Source organism: Bemisia tabaci, chromosome 7, assembly GCF_918797505.1.
Source record: "Bemisia tabaci chromosome 7, PGI_BMITA_v3".
In the NCBI taxonomy this organism is placed as follows: domain Eukaryota; kingdom Metazoa; phylum Arthropoda; class Insecta; order Hemiptera; family Aleyrodidae; genus Bemisia; species Bemisia tabaci.
In genome coordinates, this window is record NC_092799.1 from 18,512,988 (window position 1) to 18,532,855 (window position 19,868).

Sequence of the window (19,868 nt, forward strand, 5' to 3'; positions counted from 1 at the left end):
CCGTAAAACCTGCCGGCGCACAGTGGATCGAAGACATGGAACTTTCGACAAAGACTGCAAATTTTGATGTTTATTTCGTCACATTTTAAATTCTAATGGGTGCTTTCGGTAGACAATTTCGCGAGGAAACCAATGGAGCCACTGTTAGGATCGCAAAATTGTGTTTAAAAGAAGTTTTACGCGATTAAAGTTTACAAATTTTGTCCGACCTCTCCCACTGACTCGCTCCACTGTGCGGCGTCCCTCATTCGAAGTTCCAGGCCCCGACTAACGAAGACACTAAAGATGCTTCGAAAAGGTGTCGTGTAATAAAAGTCAGCGCCAGCGCACCTTCGATTTGAAGGGAATGGAGCATGGACGTACATTGAGCACCAGTCGCGTGGATTGCTTACGATATATCGATTATCGTATTTATATCATTTATATCGTATTTAAATCTATGGAAAAGGATCGACAAACAGGGTGCTCGTAATGAACACCTTAATGATCGATTCTTCACCATAGCATCAAATAGGGAAATATCGAAAATCGATCATTCACGCCTCCGCGAGTTCTCGTGTTGTTCTCCTTTTCCTGTCAGGCCCGTTTGCTGAAATAAAACCAGATCCACTCTTGTTTTTTTGTCCACCTACGGTTGCGGTTTCAATTTGGAAGAAAAAAAATTACGAACACGATTTTTGAACTCTGATGGCATGATGTTGTCATTCATTTTTGTGATATAACGCACACAAGAAATATAGTCAACCGTATAGACTTTTCGTTGCACGATTTTGACAACCCTCAATGGTGCCGACCAGGTTTTGAATTGCCACTCTTCGTATGTCAGAGGTCTCTTTCCGTTCACTCAGTATCGCGATCGTTACATTACTTTTTGAACGATGCACGCCTCTTCCAAGCTCTCTTGAGCTCAGAAGCGGTTCATCATACGTCAAAAATGACGCACTATCTTTCTCACGTAATGGGGTTGCGTGTTATGCACGCACGAGATGACTTTTCCAAAAATAGCATTCGGTAAAAAAAGTTTACTTTGAAGTTTCCGATAAAACTTTTTTACGCGCCGACGTGAATTCTGAAACCACGACGCTGGATTTTCATACTTCAAGAATGGAACATGCTTTTAAGCCCGCTAGAATGACAAGGGTAAATGCGATTTTTTTACGCGTCGACGTGGATAATGAGGCTGCGGCGCACAGTGTATCGAGTCAATATAGGAGAGGTCGGACAAAGTTTGGAAACTTTAAACGATTATAACTCCGTTTGTACAAAACTTTGAGGTTCGAAAAGTGGTTTCATTGGTATCCTTGTGAAATTTTTTTTAGAGGGACCCCTTAAAATTTAAAATTTGACGAATTAAACGTAAAAATGTTCAGTTTTAGTCCAAAATTTCATGTCCGACCTCTCTAATTGACCCGATCCACCGTGCGGCGCTAGATTTTAATTCTTCGAGAATGGAACATGCTTTGAAGCCTAGTAGAATGACAGAGATAATGAGGACGAAAATGCGTTTCTCCGTCGATTTGGGAGAAATAACTCATTATGAAGGTAAGAAGAAACAGTGTAACACGCTAATAATAATATGTCAACGATAGAATTCGTTCTAAAATTAATCTAAGCAATAGGTTTTTTTTTCTTCCACGGTAAAATTAGAAAAGGAGACATACACGAGATATTATTTTTCTATGTTTACTGTTGATGTAACTAAACTAGCTTTTGTAGTACACCCAGTTTTCTTTAAAATTATAATAAGAGCAAAGGAGAAATTTGGCAACATTCAAACGTTTGTGCGACGTTTTCCTCTGTGTGTCAGTGTTAACCCACGTAAATATCGCAGTTTTCCCGGTGTCACTGTCTCAGTGTATTTTCTTCATTGACTAAATTAGGCAACTATTCATGCACCACCATCGTAAATTGCATATTCAGTAAATTGAAGGCGTTTTATAATGAAAAATAATTACACCCCCCCCCCAAAAAAAAAAAAAAAAACTAAAGCAATCGACTGATACTCCTATCCTAAGCCATAAACCTATATAAAGCCGGTTCTATTGTCGGCTTTTGGCACCGTTCAATTCACACATTTATTACATTATTTATGGCCAAAATTATGACTTTAAATTCTGTTCCTCTGCATCCCTGGGGACATTAAAAAGCGATTAGATCCAAATGCAGACAACATGTAATTTTGCTCGACGTCGCATTTTTCAAACTACCCGAAAAAATAGACCTTTCACTCATGAGTTCCATTAACAGTGCATACCGTTGTCCGTGCATACCGCAAATTGTCATCTTTTCTGCTACTTTCTGACTATCAGATTTATTTTCTCATTATTTTTGCACTTTCCGGCTCGAAGAAACAACAAGTTGGTTTTTGCAATCGCTAGCGATAGCAATATTCGTCATGGGAACTTTTGCTTCTGGGATATGAAAATTTTAAGGTACAGTTCGTTTGTAGTATCTTCAGAATTGAAGGGGCTATGTAATTTTGTGTCGACATCTCTTTTTTAACATTTTTAATTTTTTTTCTTTGCATACAAGAAAGCTGTTATTTACCAATTATTTATTTTCGTTGGATTATGTATGGTTTTTGGAAGTTAACGCATTTAACTTTCAGTTTCGTTTTTTCGGCGTAAAGTATGATATTTTTACTCTACGCATATGCCCGAATACGCATCATAAAGTGACCTATGTGCTTCCTAAGTTGCCATTTTTTTTCATTCAAATAGATGTAACCGAAATGTTAGATGTGTACTACCTATACTACTTTCATGTCATTGCTTTATTTATTTATTTACTTTTTGCGTAGGTATAAATTGTCATTTTTTGCTGAATTTTGGAGAAAATATTGCTTTAAGAACGTGGAATGTAAATTAATTTTATTGAAAAAAGAAAATACCATCATTAATTTCGGCAAACAGAGAAAATATACATCAATATTTGGGTCAACATCTCCCTGATTATATAAAGGATATGAATATATTAGTATTTCTGTATCAAAAAACTTAGCTTTTGTCTTCAGAGATACAATGATTCTAGTCCCAGTCAATTTGTTTTATTAAAAAAACAAAAAATAAATGAAAAAAAAAACAACTGAAATGTTAGACATACTATTTTCATGTCTTTCTATTTGTATCAATAGGTACTTTTTGCTTAACTTACGAACGTTGAATGTAAATTAACTTTATTGAAAAAAGAAAATAACGTCATTAATTTGGGGGAACATGTGGCTGATTATATGAAGGAGGTATATTCCAGTATTTTTGTTTAACATATTAACTCACGAGAAAATGTTCGTACATTTATCATCTAGTATTAATTATTTTTTGATGATTAGTCTAAAACATTCAATACAACCATTAAAAAGTAGTTCCCATCGTCGGGTATCGAACTCCCGATCGCCGGGTGCCCGCACCTACTTAAAAAGACGAGGCGGTTTAGTCAACTAGGCTATAACGGTTCCACGTGAGCGAGAGTAAAAATAGCATTTAAAAGACTCGGGCAATGGGCGGGACTTATCACAAGAGACCTTGACTGCTTTTGAAATATGAAGCGCATTGCTGTAGGAGCCATGGTTCGCACTGTTTTAATGCGTCTCGAGGTTCATCCCAGCATGCATTCCGATCGCGGCAGTTGAGCTAAGGCAATATTTGCGTATCCATGAATTAAATCAATCAATCGAGCTCTGATTTTGACTTCTTTATCCGTAACGAGTCCTGCAGAACAATTTTCCACCTTGTACGATGGTTATTATTTCTTTACTTCTATTTTTCAAATTTGAGGTGGGATAATGGCGGCTTCTCAAGAACACCGAGGTAGGCGATCTTTTGCACCAACGAACAGAAAACTGATGGCGAAAAATAACCAATCAGAACCTCCCAAAAAAAGAATTTGCCTAAAAACGGAACTTCGTGGTTCTGCGCAGATTTACCAGTCAGACACGACATCTCAAGGTGGAAAAAAACTCGCTGAAAGCGAATTTTAGCAATCAACACAACTTGACGTAGAGACATGATTGGCTAAAAAATACAACGGTTTTTGATACATCGGAAAATCAACCAAAAATCGGAGACTGGGCGAAACGCTCAAGGTCGCAGAGGTATAGAGAATCCCATAGCGAAAGCAACGGAACGATTCTAATATCATGGGGAACTCCGTTCCCATGACAAAAGGTATCACACAATGCTGTTTCACGTAGCAACTAAGAAACAAAATCCTATGTTTATAAATGAAGTTAAACCTTATTAAATTGTAGTCATCATTCATCTTGACAGTTTCAAAGATTCAGAGATGCTCATTTAAGATTATACAAAGAGGGAATGATCTGTTCAATATTAATTTCTGTTTCGGGCGATTTGGTGGTCACGTTGTTTTTGGGAGCGTGTCGCACAGATTAGGTAAAATACCAAAGAAAAAATTTAGTATCAGACCTAAAGAAAAAAAGTAAATAGCGTCTAAGTGCGCGTGAGTCTGGGATGGATCATTTGCGATAAAAGAAAATAACAAAATTCGAATAATTAAAAGTAGAGTCTCTGAACAAAAAAACTAGCAAACTAGATATGTGAATCGATTGGCATATCCTCAGTAAGTACTTCAGATGTGAGAACCGAAGTCTTCCGGCTGTGAAAATCGAAGTACTTCAGATGTAAGAACTGAAGTTTCAGATGTGTGTGATCCGGGCCTCGACAGCTAGACCTAAAGTGTTCAGATGCTCAATCCGAAAAACTTCAGAGATCCATATAACCTAAACTTCGGGTCCCACGCACGAATTTTTTTTCTCCGTGTGTTTAAGACACGTAGTCAAACTGAGCATGTTGATTAGTTAGTACCTTAAATACCTTAAATAATCAATTCTCGTCTCTGATATTGAAATTTCATTTATTGTACTAAAATCTGACAAGAATATTTGAACATTTAGCTAAGGCCTCTTTTTCATACGTGACAAAACATGACTAAAGATTTGCTAATCCTATTCTCTACAAACCGTACCTCCTCTACCCCCCCCCCCTCCTTCGCGCCCAAGCAGGAGCCAAAGCTAAGTTAGAACAGGGATGGTCCGTAAGTCGATGGTTTCCATTATTTCTGACGAAGCTTTCCTGTTCTCGATTTTTTAGCTTTCAAACAAGTTATTTGATGAGCCATATCTAAATATGAAACTTAGACATCCCTTAAATCGTACTTTATGATAAAAAAATCATATAATAGTGACTTTTAAAGCATCATGGTGTCTAATAAATCTGGCTGGCAAAAATTACATACTTTTTCAGTACCTTGTGAGCAGAGAAAATTCAGTACTTTTTCGGTACCTTTAAGGTGCTTGTTGATTTGGGTTCCTTTTATTTAACTTGATTTTTAATTCTTCTACAAAAATTATCCATTGCCTTAATACAATCCTAGCTTGAACGCACTTAAACTATGCGGCCATAACTGCGCGAGCGGCAAAGGAAAACCGACAAGTCCAGCGTAGAGGCTACTTCAATATTAATCTTCCATAGCATTGCCAAGGCGCAATGATACAACTATTCGTACTCTCCGGAACGCGTGAGGTATCACACCACAATTGAAGGCGTTTTCAAAACTGCCAACTTTCCTTATCGGGATTCTTGTGTCGCATAAGTAGGGTGTCTATTAAAACTGGTTGTTTGTTTACTTTTAATTCTTTCGGCAAATCTCTCTCAAGTCGAGTCTGTTGAACGAAATAAATGAATCCCATTTAAGTTAAAATTTTACTCAATTCCCACAAGGATGATAATTTGAGTCGAATATTTTTACAGCAATCACCTCGTTTCTTCATCAAGAGTTTGCCTTTTCTTGCTTTTCCGTGCATATCATGTCGTGATGTAGCCGATGGATAACACGCCAAAAGTTATTAAACTTTTGCCTCTATAGTAGGAAGTTTTGATACAAGTATTTATCGGCACTCATAAATGTGCGAACAATTGAGAAGCCTAAAGGACAAGGCGCATAAGTGCAGTTTTTGCTATTTCGAGAAATACGTGTTTAAAGTTTCGAAATTACATGGATCCTTGTGGTGTTCGAACTGAATTTTTGCTGCATAAAGATTGGAAATTGGGAGCAACTTTTTTGCAAAATATGCATTAAGGCTAGTTCTTCTTGAAATTGTTAATATCTCAATTTTTCGAAAACTGCACTTATGCGCCTTGTCCTCCACGCCCTTTCATTATCCTTTTTCTAAATATAACCACATCATGAACACACTTAAACTGTGAGGTCAAAACTTCGATAGCGACATAAGAAAACCGACAAATCCAGCGTAGAGGCTACTTCAATATTAATCTTCCATAGCATTGCCAAGGCGCAATGATACAACTATTCGTACTCTCCGGAATGCGCGAGGTATCACGCCACAATTGAAGGCGTTTTCAAAACTATGCCAACTTTCCGTATCGGGATTCTTGTGTCACTTAATAGGAGGTCTACTATAACTGGCTGGCAAATATTAAGTACTTTTACAGTACTTTATCAGTACCTTTCCACCAAATTCAGTACCCCATAAGCGGAAAAATTCAGTGCTTTTTTGGTACCTTTAAGTGACGAAATTCGAAACTTGTCGAAATTCACGCGCAAATCGCGAGAAAAATGACGTAGCCAGGAAATTCGAAGCTCATTGTTTGTTACGTTTTCCTGAGAATCGACTGGCTTTACTCTCGATCTAGCGGGAAAATACTGAATTAAGAATCATTGCGCAACGAATTGCATATTTTCCAGTCTGTTTTAAAAACACCCATAGTATGAAACGAAAAATTCCGGACCTTTATAAGGAATTTCCGTACTTTTTCAGTACTTCCTGACCGCCTTCAAAAATCAGTACTATTTCCGGACTTTCAGGGCTAGTAGACACCTTGTGCGAGATGCCTAAGACGCAAAGCGCGGGCCGCGAAGCGGTTAGGGGACGTATCCCTAATGAGATAACAAATTTCAGAGTCATATCCTGTATTTTGAAGACTCCCATAAAATCGATGTTTTTTTGAGGTTTAAAGGTTCAGAGGAAAACAACTCCACCCGAACCCGACCATTGAATAATGATCGCTTCATGTTGGGTGCACTTTACCTTAACCTCCTAAAACTCGAAGATTTCACAATTTTTACAGTGCTCCAGTCCTGAGTCGATTTTAACTCTCCGCATTTTTACTTTTCACACTGTCAAAAATTCCACAAAAAATTAATCTCCCTTATGCTGTGAAAATAAAACAATAGAACTTGCCCATAAGAAATTCAGTGGTGTCAGTGTATTGCTCTCAAACGGCGACGTTGGCGACTCGAATTAGAACTTGAAATGGAGCGTTAAATTGCCACCTGCGGGCTGATTATTGAAATTGATAGACAAAGCAATAGTCAAAGAAGACAAAAAGGAAATGGAGGGATCTCATTGGTGGAAGCGGGTGGTTTCAATGAACAAAGGACGCAGGTAATAGACTAATTAACGGCAACCCACGAGAGACCCGATAGTTAGTCCATCAATTACCCCCTTAGTCTATAAGAACCACCCATTTCAACCAATAGGATTGCTTTATGCTCCCTATGTCTTCTTTGTCTATAAATTTCAATAATCGGCCCGCTAGTCTCTAGCACCACTAAAATGGTGGCAAGACGTATTGCCATGGGGACTTAAGAGGCTTTGCGACCACTAATCTATAGTCTTTATAACACAAAACATGCAAAACGCCCGAATAATTTAACCAGTCAAAAACACAAGAAAAACGGGCAACCAGGGCTAGAGTTCAACAAAACATAAAGCCTGAGACATTTCGGGGTGATGTCAACGCTCTCTCGACCAGGAAACAAAAACATATGAAAACTACAAAAATCAAAATACCCAGATCCCCATATCGTGATAACAAAAAGTGACGTTATCACTTATAAATTGGACGTATTTCTATCAAACGGTACTATGTGCATTATGACGTGCACTGGAAAAAAACACATTGGATCTAGAGTCCAGACTCTTAAAAACATCGACAAGAAAAAGTACTCTTGATTCAATCAGAATCTGGCTTGAACCAAGAACCAAGTCTCTTAATTTAAGCAGATTTCGTTTTGATTCAAGCAAAAATCCGATTTAATCAAGAGTATTTATTCTTGTCGATGTTTTCAAGAGTCTGGACTCTAGTAGAGTCCCTTTATACCCAGAGTTAAGACAACTCACTTTTGGTTGGGCTGAAAGTGGCCTAAAAAAAATCCAATTCTGATTGGTTCTCGCTCATGGAGGCCGAAGTGCACCAAGATGGCGGTACCTCGAATATGAACAGGAATAATGAAAATATTACCTAATTGTGGTTTATCAAGAGTAAATTGCTATTTCCATCGGTCTAAAATGAAAATAGATTAAGAAATTATTCACAAACCAGTCTAATTTTCGTTTTAATTGATCAATTTGTTGATGTTGTTGCTTTTGTGTGACAGACATCGCAGATTCCTGATCCTTATCCCTCAATATCGTTTGTTTGGGTGCACTCGTTTCGGCCTCCATGGCCAGCCAAGGCCGGCTGCCAGTCAGCTGATAATCGAGTTGTCTTAACTCTGGGTATAAAGGGACTCTAGACTCTAGATCCATTGTGTTTTTTTCCAGTGTGATAACACAAGAGTGACGTTATCACTTAGTAATTTGTGTAATTTTTTACTATTTTTGTTCCTTCGTCAAGGAGGGGGTCGAAACCACCCCGAGACATTCCAGGCTTTCCGACTTGGCCACCCATTTTTCTTGTGTTTTTCACCCTTTAAACCGTTGCATTCGATGGCGGGACTCCGCGAAAATTAACCTCTTCCGTAACACGAAGGACCTCTCATAATTTATCAATGGATGAGGCGAGTAACCTGGCAGCGATGTCTGAATAATTGCCGCAGTAACTTGTCTGTGTCTCCAACTGCGGCCCTGCGCCCCCCTCCCCCTCCCCCCCCGCCACCGGCCCCCAACCGGATGGGAAGCGGAGCTATGCTTGAGCTTTTACCCTGCAGCGGCATTATTCAACGGAGCCTCCCCCCGTCCCCCGCCCCCGCCCGCACCCGGGCCACTGCTGCAGTACAATTACCCCCGAAAAACAATTCCTTAAACCATTCAACGTCCCTCCGACTAATTGCACCTTCTTAACCGACACACAGTGGGTCGAGCCAATCGGAGAGGTCGGACATGAAATTTTCGACAAAGACAGCAAATTTCCATGTTTATTTCGTCACATTTCAAATTTTAAGGGGTGCTTTCGGAAGAGAATATCACGAGGAAATCAATGGAACCACTTTCAGAATCGCAAAATTTTGCTTAAACGGAGTTATAAGCGTTTAAAGTTTCCGAATTATGTCCGACCTCTCCTATTGATTCGGTCCACCGTGCGACACACCCGAAGGAAAACAGTTGGACCGTAACTCCTCGGTTGAGCCTGGAATGAAACCGCTAACTGTGCAAACCGCACCCTTTCGGTGTCTCGGAGAATTTGCGAGGTCATTTGCGCGTGACGTTTTGAGCTGCCCGCTTTTTCGGAGGGGTCGGGGGTTGAGGTGACGCCGGGCCGGGCGCCGGAAACAACCTGAGCGGAAACCGCCTTGTATCGATTATGTCATTAGTGACCGTTGCAAATGAAGGTCATCAGGTGTCGTGGATAAAAGGGTTGAGAACATTTTCAGAAGAATCGAGATATCAGTTTTTTTTTTTTTTTTTTTTTAGGAAAGCTCCTTTTATTGTGTATTCTATGTTTATCTTATTTAGTACCGAACCAGACACATCGAAAGGGGGGTGGAAGGGGGATAAGAGGGGCACATTTTTGAGTTTTTGAAGCATCTAATGTGCTGTGCAGTATAAGTCAAATTCGTCATAACCAAATGTACGCGTCTTTCCTTCTTCTTTCCACCGTTCCTTCCTTCTTTCTTCCTTCACTTTTTCTTCCTTCTTGTTTTTGGGCGAACGATGGGGCGTGCTATCCCCCCCCCCCCCCCGGGATCCGCCTATGCTATTCTGAGCATTGAAGAATAAATGGCATTTTTTGACTCGAGTGCTCTCGTTTGAAGTAAGTTCATTTAAGTCCTTTGCTTTCACATAATTTCAATGAAGTTTGTTCAGAATAATAAAAGTGCCACTTTATTGGGGCCTGTGAATCGGGACAGCAGTTTTTACATAGAGTAAAACGAATACAAGAACAACCAAGCAAATTATACAGGGTTTATGACATATCTTCAAAATTAAACTTGCGAACTTTCGAGGACATATAAACTGTTTAGGGAATCCTATATTTTAAAATTAAGGATCTTTCAGGGACTTTCAAAACGATGTTCCAAGTTTTTTTAAAAAATGTGCGAAGTAATTTCAAAGCCTCGGGAAACGCATTAAAAATGAAACGTTTCTCTATCAATACCTTTATTGGGCGCATTTTTGCCAAACGGAACTATGTGCATTAGGACGTGAGCCCTGCCGGGAATGTCCTCTTATGTGTCTTAGGGTTCATGTTTCAATGCACATAGTTCCATTTGGCAGAAATACGCCCTATTCTGCGATACCGTTTTGCAAAATTGCAAGGAATGCAAGAGTATGATTTAAAATAATTGGTTTATTTAAAAAAAAAAAAAAAAAAAAAAAAAAAAAAAAAGTATGATTTAAGGAGAAAACGATTTGACATTTCAGAAAATCTTCATACAGGAAAAGAGATCCGACTTTCTTGGCGATCATACCCAATATTTGAGGACTTTCATGTATTTTTATTCAGTTTCTCAAATTTCAAGAAAAATTTGATACTACAGCTCAAGGCAATTCAAAAACTTTCCAAGAGAAATCCCGTTTAAATGTGAGAAATACCAAAAAGTGTATCCTCAAATTGTTCACTAGCGAGTGACCATTTTTTTTTACGGAAACCTCTTGTGACTCGAGGAGAGATTTAAGTTCCCTGTCGGAGCTTCACGTCTTTCATGGTCATGACAGTGGCGTGGTGTGCTTTGCGATACATCGATTGATCGGTCATTTAAACCCGTGAAAAAGGATCGATATACAGGGTGTTCGGAACGAGCACCTTGATAATAAATTCTATACCATTGCATCAAATGCGGGTAAATATTGAAAATCGATCATTCATGCCTCGCCACTGGGCCATAAATACCTCTCGGCGTCTCGGGGGGAGAAGACAGCGCTGTACCCGAAACGCTTTTTCCCATGTGGAAAGAATTCCTCGAAGACGCGAAGTTCTCGTTATTTTTCGGCGAAACTTGGTGTCGGATCAGTTGAAAAGTTGTGATCTTCGACGCGCGTCGCGTCGGATTGTCGACCGAGAAGTTTCGACATCGAGTCACCCTCCGATCCAAGCGAAGTTGCCAGATTGCGCAATTGAATGCGAATATTTTACAAGGGTTAGAATGGGGGGGGGGGGGGGAAGCGCTGAAATTGTAGCATTATCAGGCAACTATGGATCGGAGGGTCGGACGTGAAAGACATTGCTAAGAAAGGAACAATGAGGAAAAATAACAAAGGGATTTGATCCGTGGTGCCTCTAAATAGCCGCAAATAACAGTAGACGTGACCCTGCTCGTGAGAATATCGGAGCATGAGCCAAGTTTTCACGAGAAGCTTTGTGATGAGGGCTTAAATATCTTAATTGGAGATTCCGAATACGGCTGAATAATTCTCACCGTCTGCCGACTTGTCATCGTAATTCTTCGCGGTTTTGGGGTCAGCTCTACTGCACACGGGAAAAATGCCGTATGAGCCTTTAGACGTTGCCGAATTTGCTTGAATAAATACCGAATATACTGGGGAAACTATGGATATCCTTCTTTACATTTTCAGGGGAAATTGTTGGCAATTTAATCTAAAGTATCTGAAAATTTTAAGGGAGATTACGCTAGATTTTCCTCGAAAATACATGTTTAATCCGGGGAAATTTGACAACTCGCGAATTTTCATACGGGGTTCTTCCTTAGCATGACAGGTTTGCTGTCGAAATGGGAAATTAAGCTCCGATTCTTGTTTGACCTGACTAAGCTTTAATCCACTTCTTAACGACTCATTTTTGAGTGACTTACTGCCCTCACATTTGGCCCAATGCATTTTAAGTACGATAGACGTACTGCATACGGAATAAAGTACGGTAAGTATAGCTGAGAATTAACCTAATTCTCGGTGGAGAGGAACTTTTGAATGACGGTAATCAACAACCTTGTAGCATTTCCCGAATTATGTCAATGTTCTTAAAACATAAGGAATGGTTATATTATAAACATAACATAACAATAACATCCATTTTGATTTCTACACATAAAACATTTTATCTGTTCCGCTGAAAACATTACGAGTTACTGACAAATTTTTTAAAAATACGTGACGCCGATTGGTTCGTAACATTTTCCGCTGCACACCGCTTGAACGTCCGTGAATCGTTGAAGAGATGATTCGCGCTTGAAAAATTGAAAGCCCTCCGGCTATTTCAATGGCTGGATCTGGATGCAACTATTCGTGTTCTTGGGATGTCCATGTTGCATACACAAAAAATTGAAGGCGCTCCGCCTTTCTTAAGCAGCACGTGTGGCTGCAGTTAGTTCTCAAGGGTTTTTTACGTTAAATTCACAATCAAGTTTACAATAAAATCCTCAAAATTTGGATGAGTGTATAGCACCTTGGCAGCATTGCAAAGTGGTCCGAAGTAGTTCCATATCTTCGTTACGAGTTGGCTTCAGTAATATTCGTTGTGCGAATCGTGTTCTACGTGAAATTCTGGTTGAGGAACACGTATCAGATTGCTTAAATTCGTACCTTGTCTAGTGGTCCATTCCAAATATTCGGAAATCATCCTTAGATAAAGACTTCAATTTGTTTCAGACGTTCAGACGATTTTTTTAAATCCTCGTATAGTTTATAAGGGTGGGTCAAAATCGACATTGTAAATAGAACAAGAACAAACAAACACTAACAAATGTGGTCCGAACCGTATGTAACGAGGTGGTAAAGTACTGCTGTTCCCACCTTATTTTGTGGGGAGAGCAAGGCTATGACGTTAAACAATTTCAATTAATATAATTAGTAATATAACTTAGGATCATTTAGCAATTTAGTACAATAGAATGTTTCTCACAGGGCATTTGATAAAAAAAAGAAATAAAAAACAAGAAAAACCCGTTGATTTGACGTCACGTAGCCCAGGGATGAGCCCGAAGTTTAGAGCCGGAAAAGTAAAGAAATTAATTTTCAAGGCATCCTCAACGCGAGTGCAAAGCAATATCTGAAAACTACCACTACCAAGAGGTAGGAAACACTGAAAGCCCTGGAATGGGTGGGTATCATCTATCATGAGAGTGTCAGCACTGTCAGCCTCCGTGCGCGGACTATTTAGGGGCGCTTAACAAAAACACAAGGGGTAGTTAATTTATTGGATCATCGGCATGTTGAGTATCGCGCTACTGCAGTGATCGCACGATGCCATACGGACGGATTGTATTGATATACGTTTATACGAGAGCTCACTCCAAGTTCACTGGTGCCAGCTTTTGGTTACCTAATGAATGGATTATCAGACAGGGTAAATTAAGTTAGTACTAGTACCTTATCAATATTTCATCCAAAACACGTTGAATGCTTCGGAAACTACTGAAATCATGGTTTACATACACCTACATGGACGTATTTCTATCAAACTGAACTATGTTAGTTAGTTAGTTAGTTAGTTAGTTAGTTAGTTAGTTAGTTAGTTAGTAAGTATATTTTAGGACGTTCAGCGTCACAGGCTAATAACGTCTTTACAGATAATTTTGAAAATGGGAGTATATACGAAAATTTAGATTTTTAAATTAAGAGAGGAGAGAATTTTGGTAGTAATATTGGGCTCATCGCATGCGAGTGGGTTTGTATTTCCGTTCATTGAAGGGGAGTAGATCTGTGATGGGAGGTATTGGAGGGCAGAGCAGTCCATAAGTATGTGTTTGATAATTAGAGGTGATGAATTACAGAAGTGACAGATGGGTTGATTTTCTTTGGAGATGATATGACAGTGAGTGAAAAAAGTGTGACCTATCCTGAGACGCGCAATTTGGACTTCACATGATCTTGTTTTGTGGTTAGATGTTTTTGGATATGGCATGTTGTAGACCCTGAGACCCATAAGAATACATGTATATCAGGGCTCATGTCATAATGCACATAGTTCCGTTTGACAAAAATGCGTTAAAATAGAGAAAAAGCAGGGTTGTCAACTCGCGAAAACCATCGCTGTATCGACATGAGCATACCGCACGGTGAAGATTTTCTCCGTCACTGATACTTAACAAAGTCGGTCATAATTTACATACCATTCGGACAGCAAACATATTTTAAAACTTTCAGCTGTTACAGAGTGGATAATTATCATGAGTAAGTTCGTTGTTGGGCAGTAGAGCGAAGCAAACCCTAATAGACGCGTTCGTCATCTAAGTATGAGTAAGTAATTTTGTTCCTTCATGTTTTTCCTTGCCAAAGTTTGTTAATTGGGAATTATAAGTCTCATATACCTATATATTTCTGCAATTTTACTCATTTATTTTTGGACAATTGATTATCAATGTAATTTTCTAATTTTCTATCAAAAAACCGTTACATACGTCGGTTATTTGCGGATCTACATGTTTGCCCACATACCGAAATTCATAGTTAATACGGATGGTATTGCGTGCAATCCATAGTGTTCAAGAGATCGCTATTGACATTCTCGATTTTTTCCCTCTTCATTTTATGTTATTATTTGACACATTTCTTTAGTACTCTTTGTGACGCGTATTGAGCTTTATATATAATTCGACTTTATATGCACATACACCTAGAGAAGCTAAACATTTCCTAAGTTACTTCCATAATCAGATGATTTTAAGATTTTTCAATTCACACCGGTGTTTTTCTCCGAATTTCACCGATCGCTGCGGCCGCCCTTACCAAGTCTCTTCCGCAAGCATCAATTTCTGACCTACACTAATTTCACCAAATATTCCCACTAGGAAATCAACAAAAAGCAGGTTTCTTATCCAAATTGCATCAGTAACCGGGGCTCTTCCGCAAATATCTGGTGGTCATTAACTCCTCTTGATGTCACTAAATCAGCTATTTAAACGATTTGAAATCTCACAGAAATCTTAGCCTCCATTTTTATTCCGGCTCAATGCCCTGATCCACAAAGTCTAAGATACTAAATCGTAATGACGTCATTACGGATGGCACGTGACCGCTGTCGGCGTATCTTATAGTTCAAGAGTTAATTCATTTAAATAATTATAAAGGATAAGAATACAATTAATACTAGCCAACATATGAGAATATATTACAAATTCCTCGAAGATACACTATCTGAAAGTATTTGTCTAAATGTCAACAAGCCGTGTCAACCTCCAGAATAATTGAACAGGTTAAAAACATTCCAATTTTTGTGGCCATTCATCATCTTGATGGGACTTACTTACATGTTAATCGATGTTAAATGAACTCTCGAGATTCTTGCGGTACTTGCGGCGTACTTTTAAGAAAAATAAATTTAATAACAGAAAACCTCTCATTTCAATTTTTGAAATTGTTACCGGCTTGTTATTTCTGATCTCCTAAGTAGTTGGTGTTCTATTTGTTTTATTATTGGTCCGATAATCAAAAATAGGACAAAAACTACGAAGAAGTTTAAGAATAACAAGCGGGTAATTTAAAGAATTATCATGAATCCCGATAGAAGAGAAAAGGTCAACAAAATAAAAATCTCTCAATTTTTGAAGTTGGTCCTCAGTCAATTTACATCAGTTCAGGTGCGTTTGAGCAATAATCGATCATTATCTCGTTTCTTCCTTCCTTTTCTCTCTTCTCACAGTCAGTTGGAAGTTTAAACAGTCTCTCTCTTAATTTTATCAACCTTATGCTACCTCCTATTCTTTAATTTTTTCCTATTTTCAATAACTATCCAGGATTGTGTCCATCTGTAACTTTCTTTCTTTCCTCCCTCCTCTCTTTTTAATCCATTGTTCTTTCTACCAAAGTTGCCAGGAAACCACTCTATAATAAATGCGTTTTCAACCTCCATCTGCACGCTCTCTGAGACGCAAACTAATTTTCCGTTCCGTCATTATTTCAGACAACCACAAAAAGACAATGATCATCAGAATCCTCAAACATCGCCGATAGGATTTTCAAGCGTGCATCTGCATTTCCTCAAAAATTATCAAAATAACACCTGGTGGCAAAGACCCGAGAGAACATAGCAACGATAAGTAGATGAAAAGAGATAAAGGAATGATTCACAGAACCACTGATTTTCGGCCTGATTCTACGCGAGAGAAAAACCCCCTCTGGCCATTGGTGTTGATGGTTCGTGCGATGACCAATCGCCACTCTCTTCTGACACGGGCCGGAATCGCCATTCTCATGACTGCAGTTGTAGTACCAATCACAAGCGTAAGCGCAAATTGCAACTGTCACGATTGCGAACTATCACCGGTTTCCATCGAAGGTCCTTACTTCATCGACTTGCACAAGATCCGTAGCGACGTGCGAGAAAACACCACAGGTGTCAATCTCGAATTAAAGTTTCAGATCGTCGATATCGAGACCTGCAGCGGCATCGGCGGAGCTACCGTTGAAATCTGGAGTTGCGATGCACAAGGTTTCTACTCGGGGTACCTCGGAAGAAGCCCGGACGAAGTAGCGACGTCGGCCCGTCACCAGATGCCGACCGACAACTCAACATTCCTCCGCGGTGGGCAGGTTAGCGACGACGAGGGGTACGTCAGATTCCTCACCAAGGTCCCCGGCTACTACGCGGGCCGGGCAATCCACCTCCATGTCTTGGTGTCTGTGCTAAAATGGGACGTGTTCGTTGGTCAAATGTACATGCCTGAGGGTATCATCGAGCATATACTCCAGGAGCCTGCTTATCATCGAGAGCCGGACGCGCCCTCTCGCGTGAGAAACGAGGAGGACATTTATTTCGTTTCCTCGGGTGGCAATATGACGACGTTGCTGCCTACCGTGGCCTATGATGGTAGTCTCCAGGCTTCATGCAGGCTTGGCGTTAAACTTAGAGCTAAGAGAGAATATTCCGCCAATTAACCGTTCACTGAAAAAAAAAAAAAAAAAAAAAACACATTGGATCTAGAGTCCAGACTCTTAAAAACATCGTCAAGAAAAAATACTCTTCATTCAATCGGATTTAAGCTTAAATCAAGAACCAAGCCTCTTAATTTGAGCGGATTTCCTTTTGACTTAAGCTTAAATCTGATTGAATCAAGAGACTTTTTTCTTGTCAATGTTTTCAAGAGCCTGGATTCTAGATCCAATGTGTTTTCTTTTTTCCAGTGTTAGCGACCGGGTCTAATGGGTCGATTGCGCTGGCCACGCAGAATCGTGTTTTGATGCTTGAATCTTATAGATCAGCTATAAATAATAATATCCTCCCAACAGCAACTTCCTACGTTCAATATTAACCAAGATATCGCGCTTTGAAAGATCCGATTTTCAACGTCAACCACCGCGGTACTGAAAAAAAAAAAGAATCTTAAATTTGCCACCAAGAAGTATTTATTCTTCAATCAAGAATTTTGCTGGTTAATATAAACTACTTTTTTGTTTAACCCAAGCATAATTTTTCTTGTATCAAGAAAAATTCAGCTTGCAGTAAGATAAAACAAATTCTTGGCGGCAAACTCAAGAATCATCATGCTTGAGCCAAGCTACTTTTTTTTTCAGTGAGTGACACCCTTGGTTTCTTCTAAACCCTGCTCTCGTCAATCAGTGAAAAGCACATTAGCACTGGTTATCCCGCGTGAAACTTGGTTGAAATCAAGATGGAAGAAATCAAGAGTGTCACTACCGCGGTGGATGACGTCATGAATAGACCTTTACGAAGCGCAATATATCGGTTGATACTGAACGTAAAAAGTTGCTGATTGGACGGACCTTGTTGTTTTTAGCTAATCTGCAGGGATCAAGCATCAAAATACGATTCTATCACCTGCGCAACTGACCCATTGACCCGAGGCTTGTTGAAAACACAAGCCCCGCGGATTGTCCGGTACATTCAACCTTTCGATATAGGACTACACAGATGCATCGTAAAATAAGATTCAGACGTCAAATTGAGGAAAAAATGAGGTATAAAATCGAGTGTCAGGGATTTTTTTGTCGGCGACTACCCCTAAAAATTCCAAGCCGGGTCAAATTAACACGACTATCTCTTTTAGGGGACTTGCAGGGCTGGTACATACAAGTTTTAGATCTTTAGTTTTAGATTTTTAGATAAGATCTTAAAATACAACCTAATTAAAGAACCAGATATCAGATTGAAAGAAAACCAAGACAAATCGAGTGTCGACACAGCTGAAGATAGAAGAGATGTAATCGGGCCTCGTTTTTGCATTATTCTTCCGAATCTGGATGACACCTCATTGGCAACATAGTGCGAAGCGTTGCGACTTCACGCCTCGCGCCATAGCGCCTTCAATTTTGTAGATGCATTACGGACATCCATCAAGCACGAATAGTTGTATCACTGCGCCGTCGTGAACGCGCTTCCTTTCCCCTGCTCTATGTCCGTGCTGAGTTGGTTCCGTTTGTCTTATTTATAGTGGTGCTTCTAGGGCTACGTGAGCAACACATATCTTTGTAATTCAATGTGTTTTGTAATTTTTCTGGCTAATTAGAGCAACATGAGCTAGACAGCCGTCAGGCCAATTTTAGCCATTAAAATTTTGCATTTTTCATCAATATTCTTTTAGCCTAAATCGAGCGTAACTAAACCGATCCTGTTCTAATCCAACCACAGTTCAGCAAACTGCTCCTTAACTTGAGATTTTTAAAGTTTAATTAAGTATCACAATGAAAAGCGGCATAATAGAGAGAAAACATTGAAATGTTCGGCTAAACGTGCTTTAAATATTTGGGTCAAGGAAATTTTTATAAATTATCTTTGGAAGCAGAACTCGGCGCGTGTGGAGTAATCGCTTCAAATTTGTCTCCTATTTGCATACAATCTACTGCACACAGAAAATATCAAATGAACATAGTGGGCTACCAAATTTCATATCATGCACAGTAGAATGTGCGCAGTGTCGTTAAATATCAAAGGGTTCATTACCATCTTTTTTCTCCGTGATCTGAGTGCTTTTTCTCTATTGCCTACGTCTCATTGACACTTCTGACCCTAAAGAGACATTTTTGGCTAAAAATTTAGCCCTCGAGACAAAAATTAACAGGCACTCAAATTGTCTGCCAAATATATTAGGTGAAAGAACCAGGCTTTATGCATCACTAAAATAGCGTGGTTGCATGTTAAAAATGGGATCAGGTCGCCACTCAAATTTTGAATTGACTCCCGCACTTTTTACAACTAAAAATGAACATAAGGCGGTTTGAAAATTTCTATCAAAATGGAATCGTGCCAATGAAATTTCATCTTTCTTGCTTGTGAGCTATTCTACCGTGCTAAGGAAAAACACCGCAGAGACTCTCAGACATTGCCAGAATTCCTTCGATAAAAACCGAATGTACTATTAATATTCTGGATATTTTTCTTCCAATTTTCCAGACAATTTTGTTCGCAATTTAAGCATTTATTTCTGAGAACTTCAAAGTAAAATATACACAGCTTTCTTCAAAAATTAATATTTTATCGGAGAAGATTTGGCAACGTCTGAAGGCTCATATGGCGTTTTTCGTAAGCACGGCAGTATTTTAGGGCATTAGAGATTGTGTGTACTCATTATTCGTTTGCACAATGAAGCATTTATTTTCAAAGAGGAGTAATCAGTTAAAAGCTCAATTTTGAAAAATTTGGCGCTTGTGCCCCTCATTGAATGAACCTTTTAACTTTGAATAGTTGAACAAAAATAGAGGAACGCTAGAGAGAGGCAGGAGGGAACGATGACGTAATGCGGATTCTTCGCTTTCAAAA

The 19,868-nt window shown here is 39.3% G+C and overlaps 2 protein-coding genes across 6 annotated transcripts in view; one reads left to right on the top strand and one right to left on the bottom strand.

Annotated features, from left to right (window-relative positions):
* The window catches only part of LOC109029639 (acetylcholinesterase), a 135,491-nt gene that overhangs the window by 51,411 nt on the left and 64,212 nt on the right, over window positions 1–19,868 (bottom strand). The window lies entirely within an intron of this gene.
* On the top strand, window positions 16,298–17,029 carry LOC109029570 (uncharacterized). The gene has a single exon (XM_019040069.2). The coding sequence runs from the start codon at window positions 16,298–16,300 to the stop codon at window positions 17,027–17,029; it is 732 nt and encodes a 243-aa protein (XP_018895614.2).

Bases quoted from the DNA above. Each gene is read 5' to 3' on its own strand.
- LOC109029570 (XM_019040069.2), top strand. From the start codon at position 16,298: ATGACCAATCGCCACTCTCTTCTGACACGGGCCGGAATCGCCATTCTC.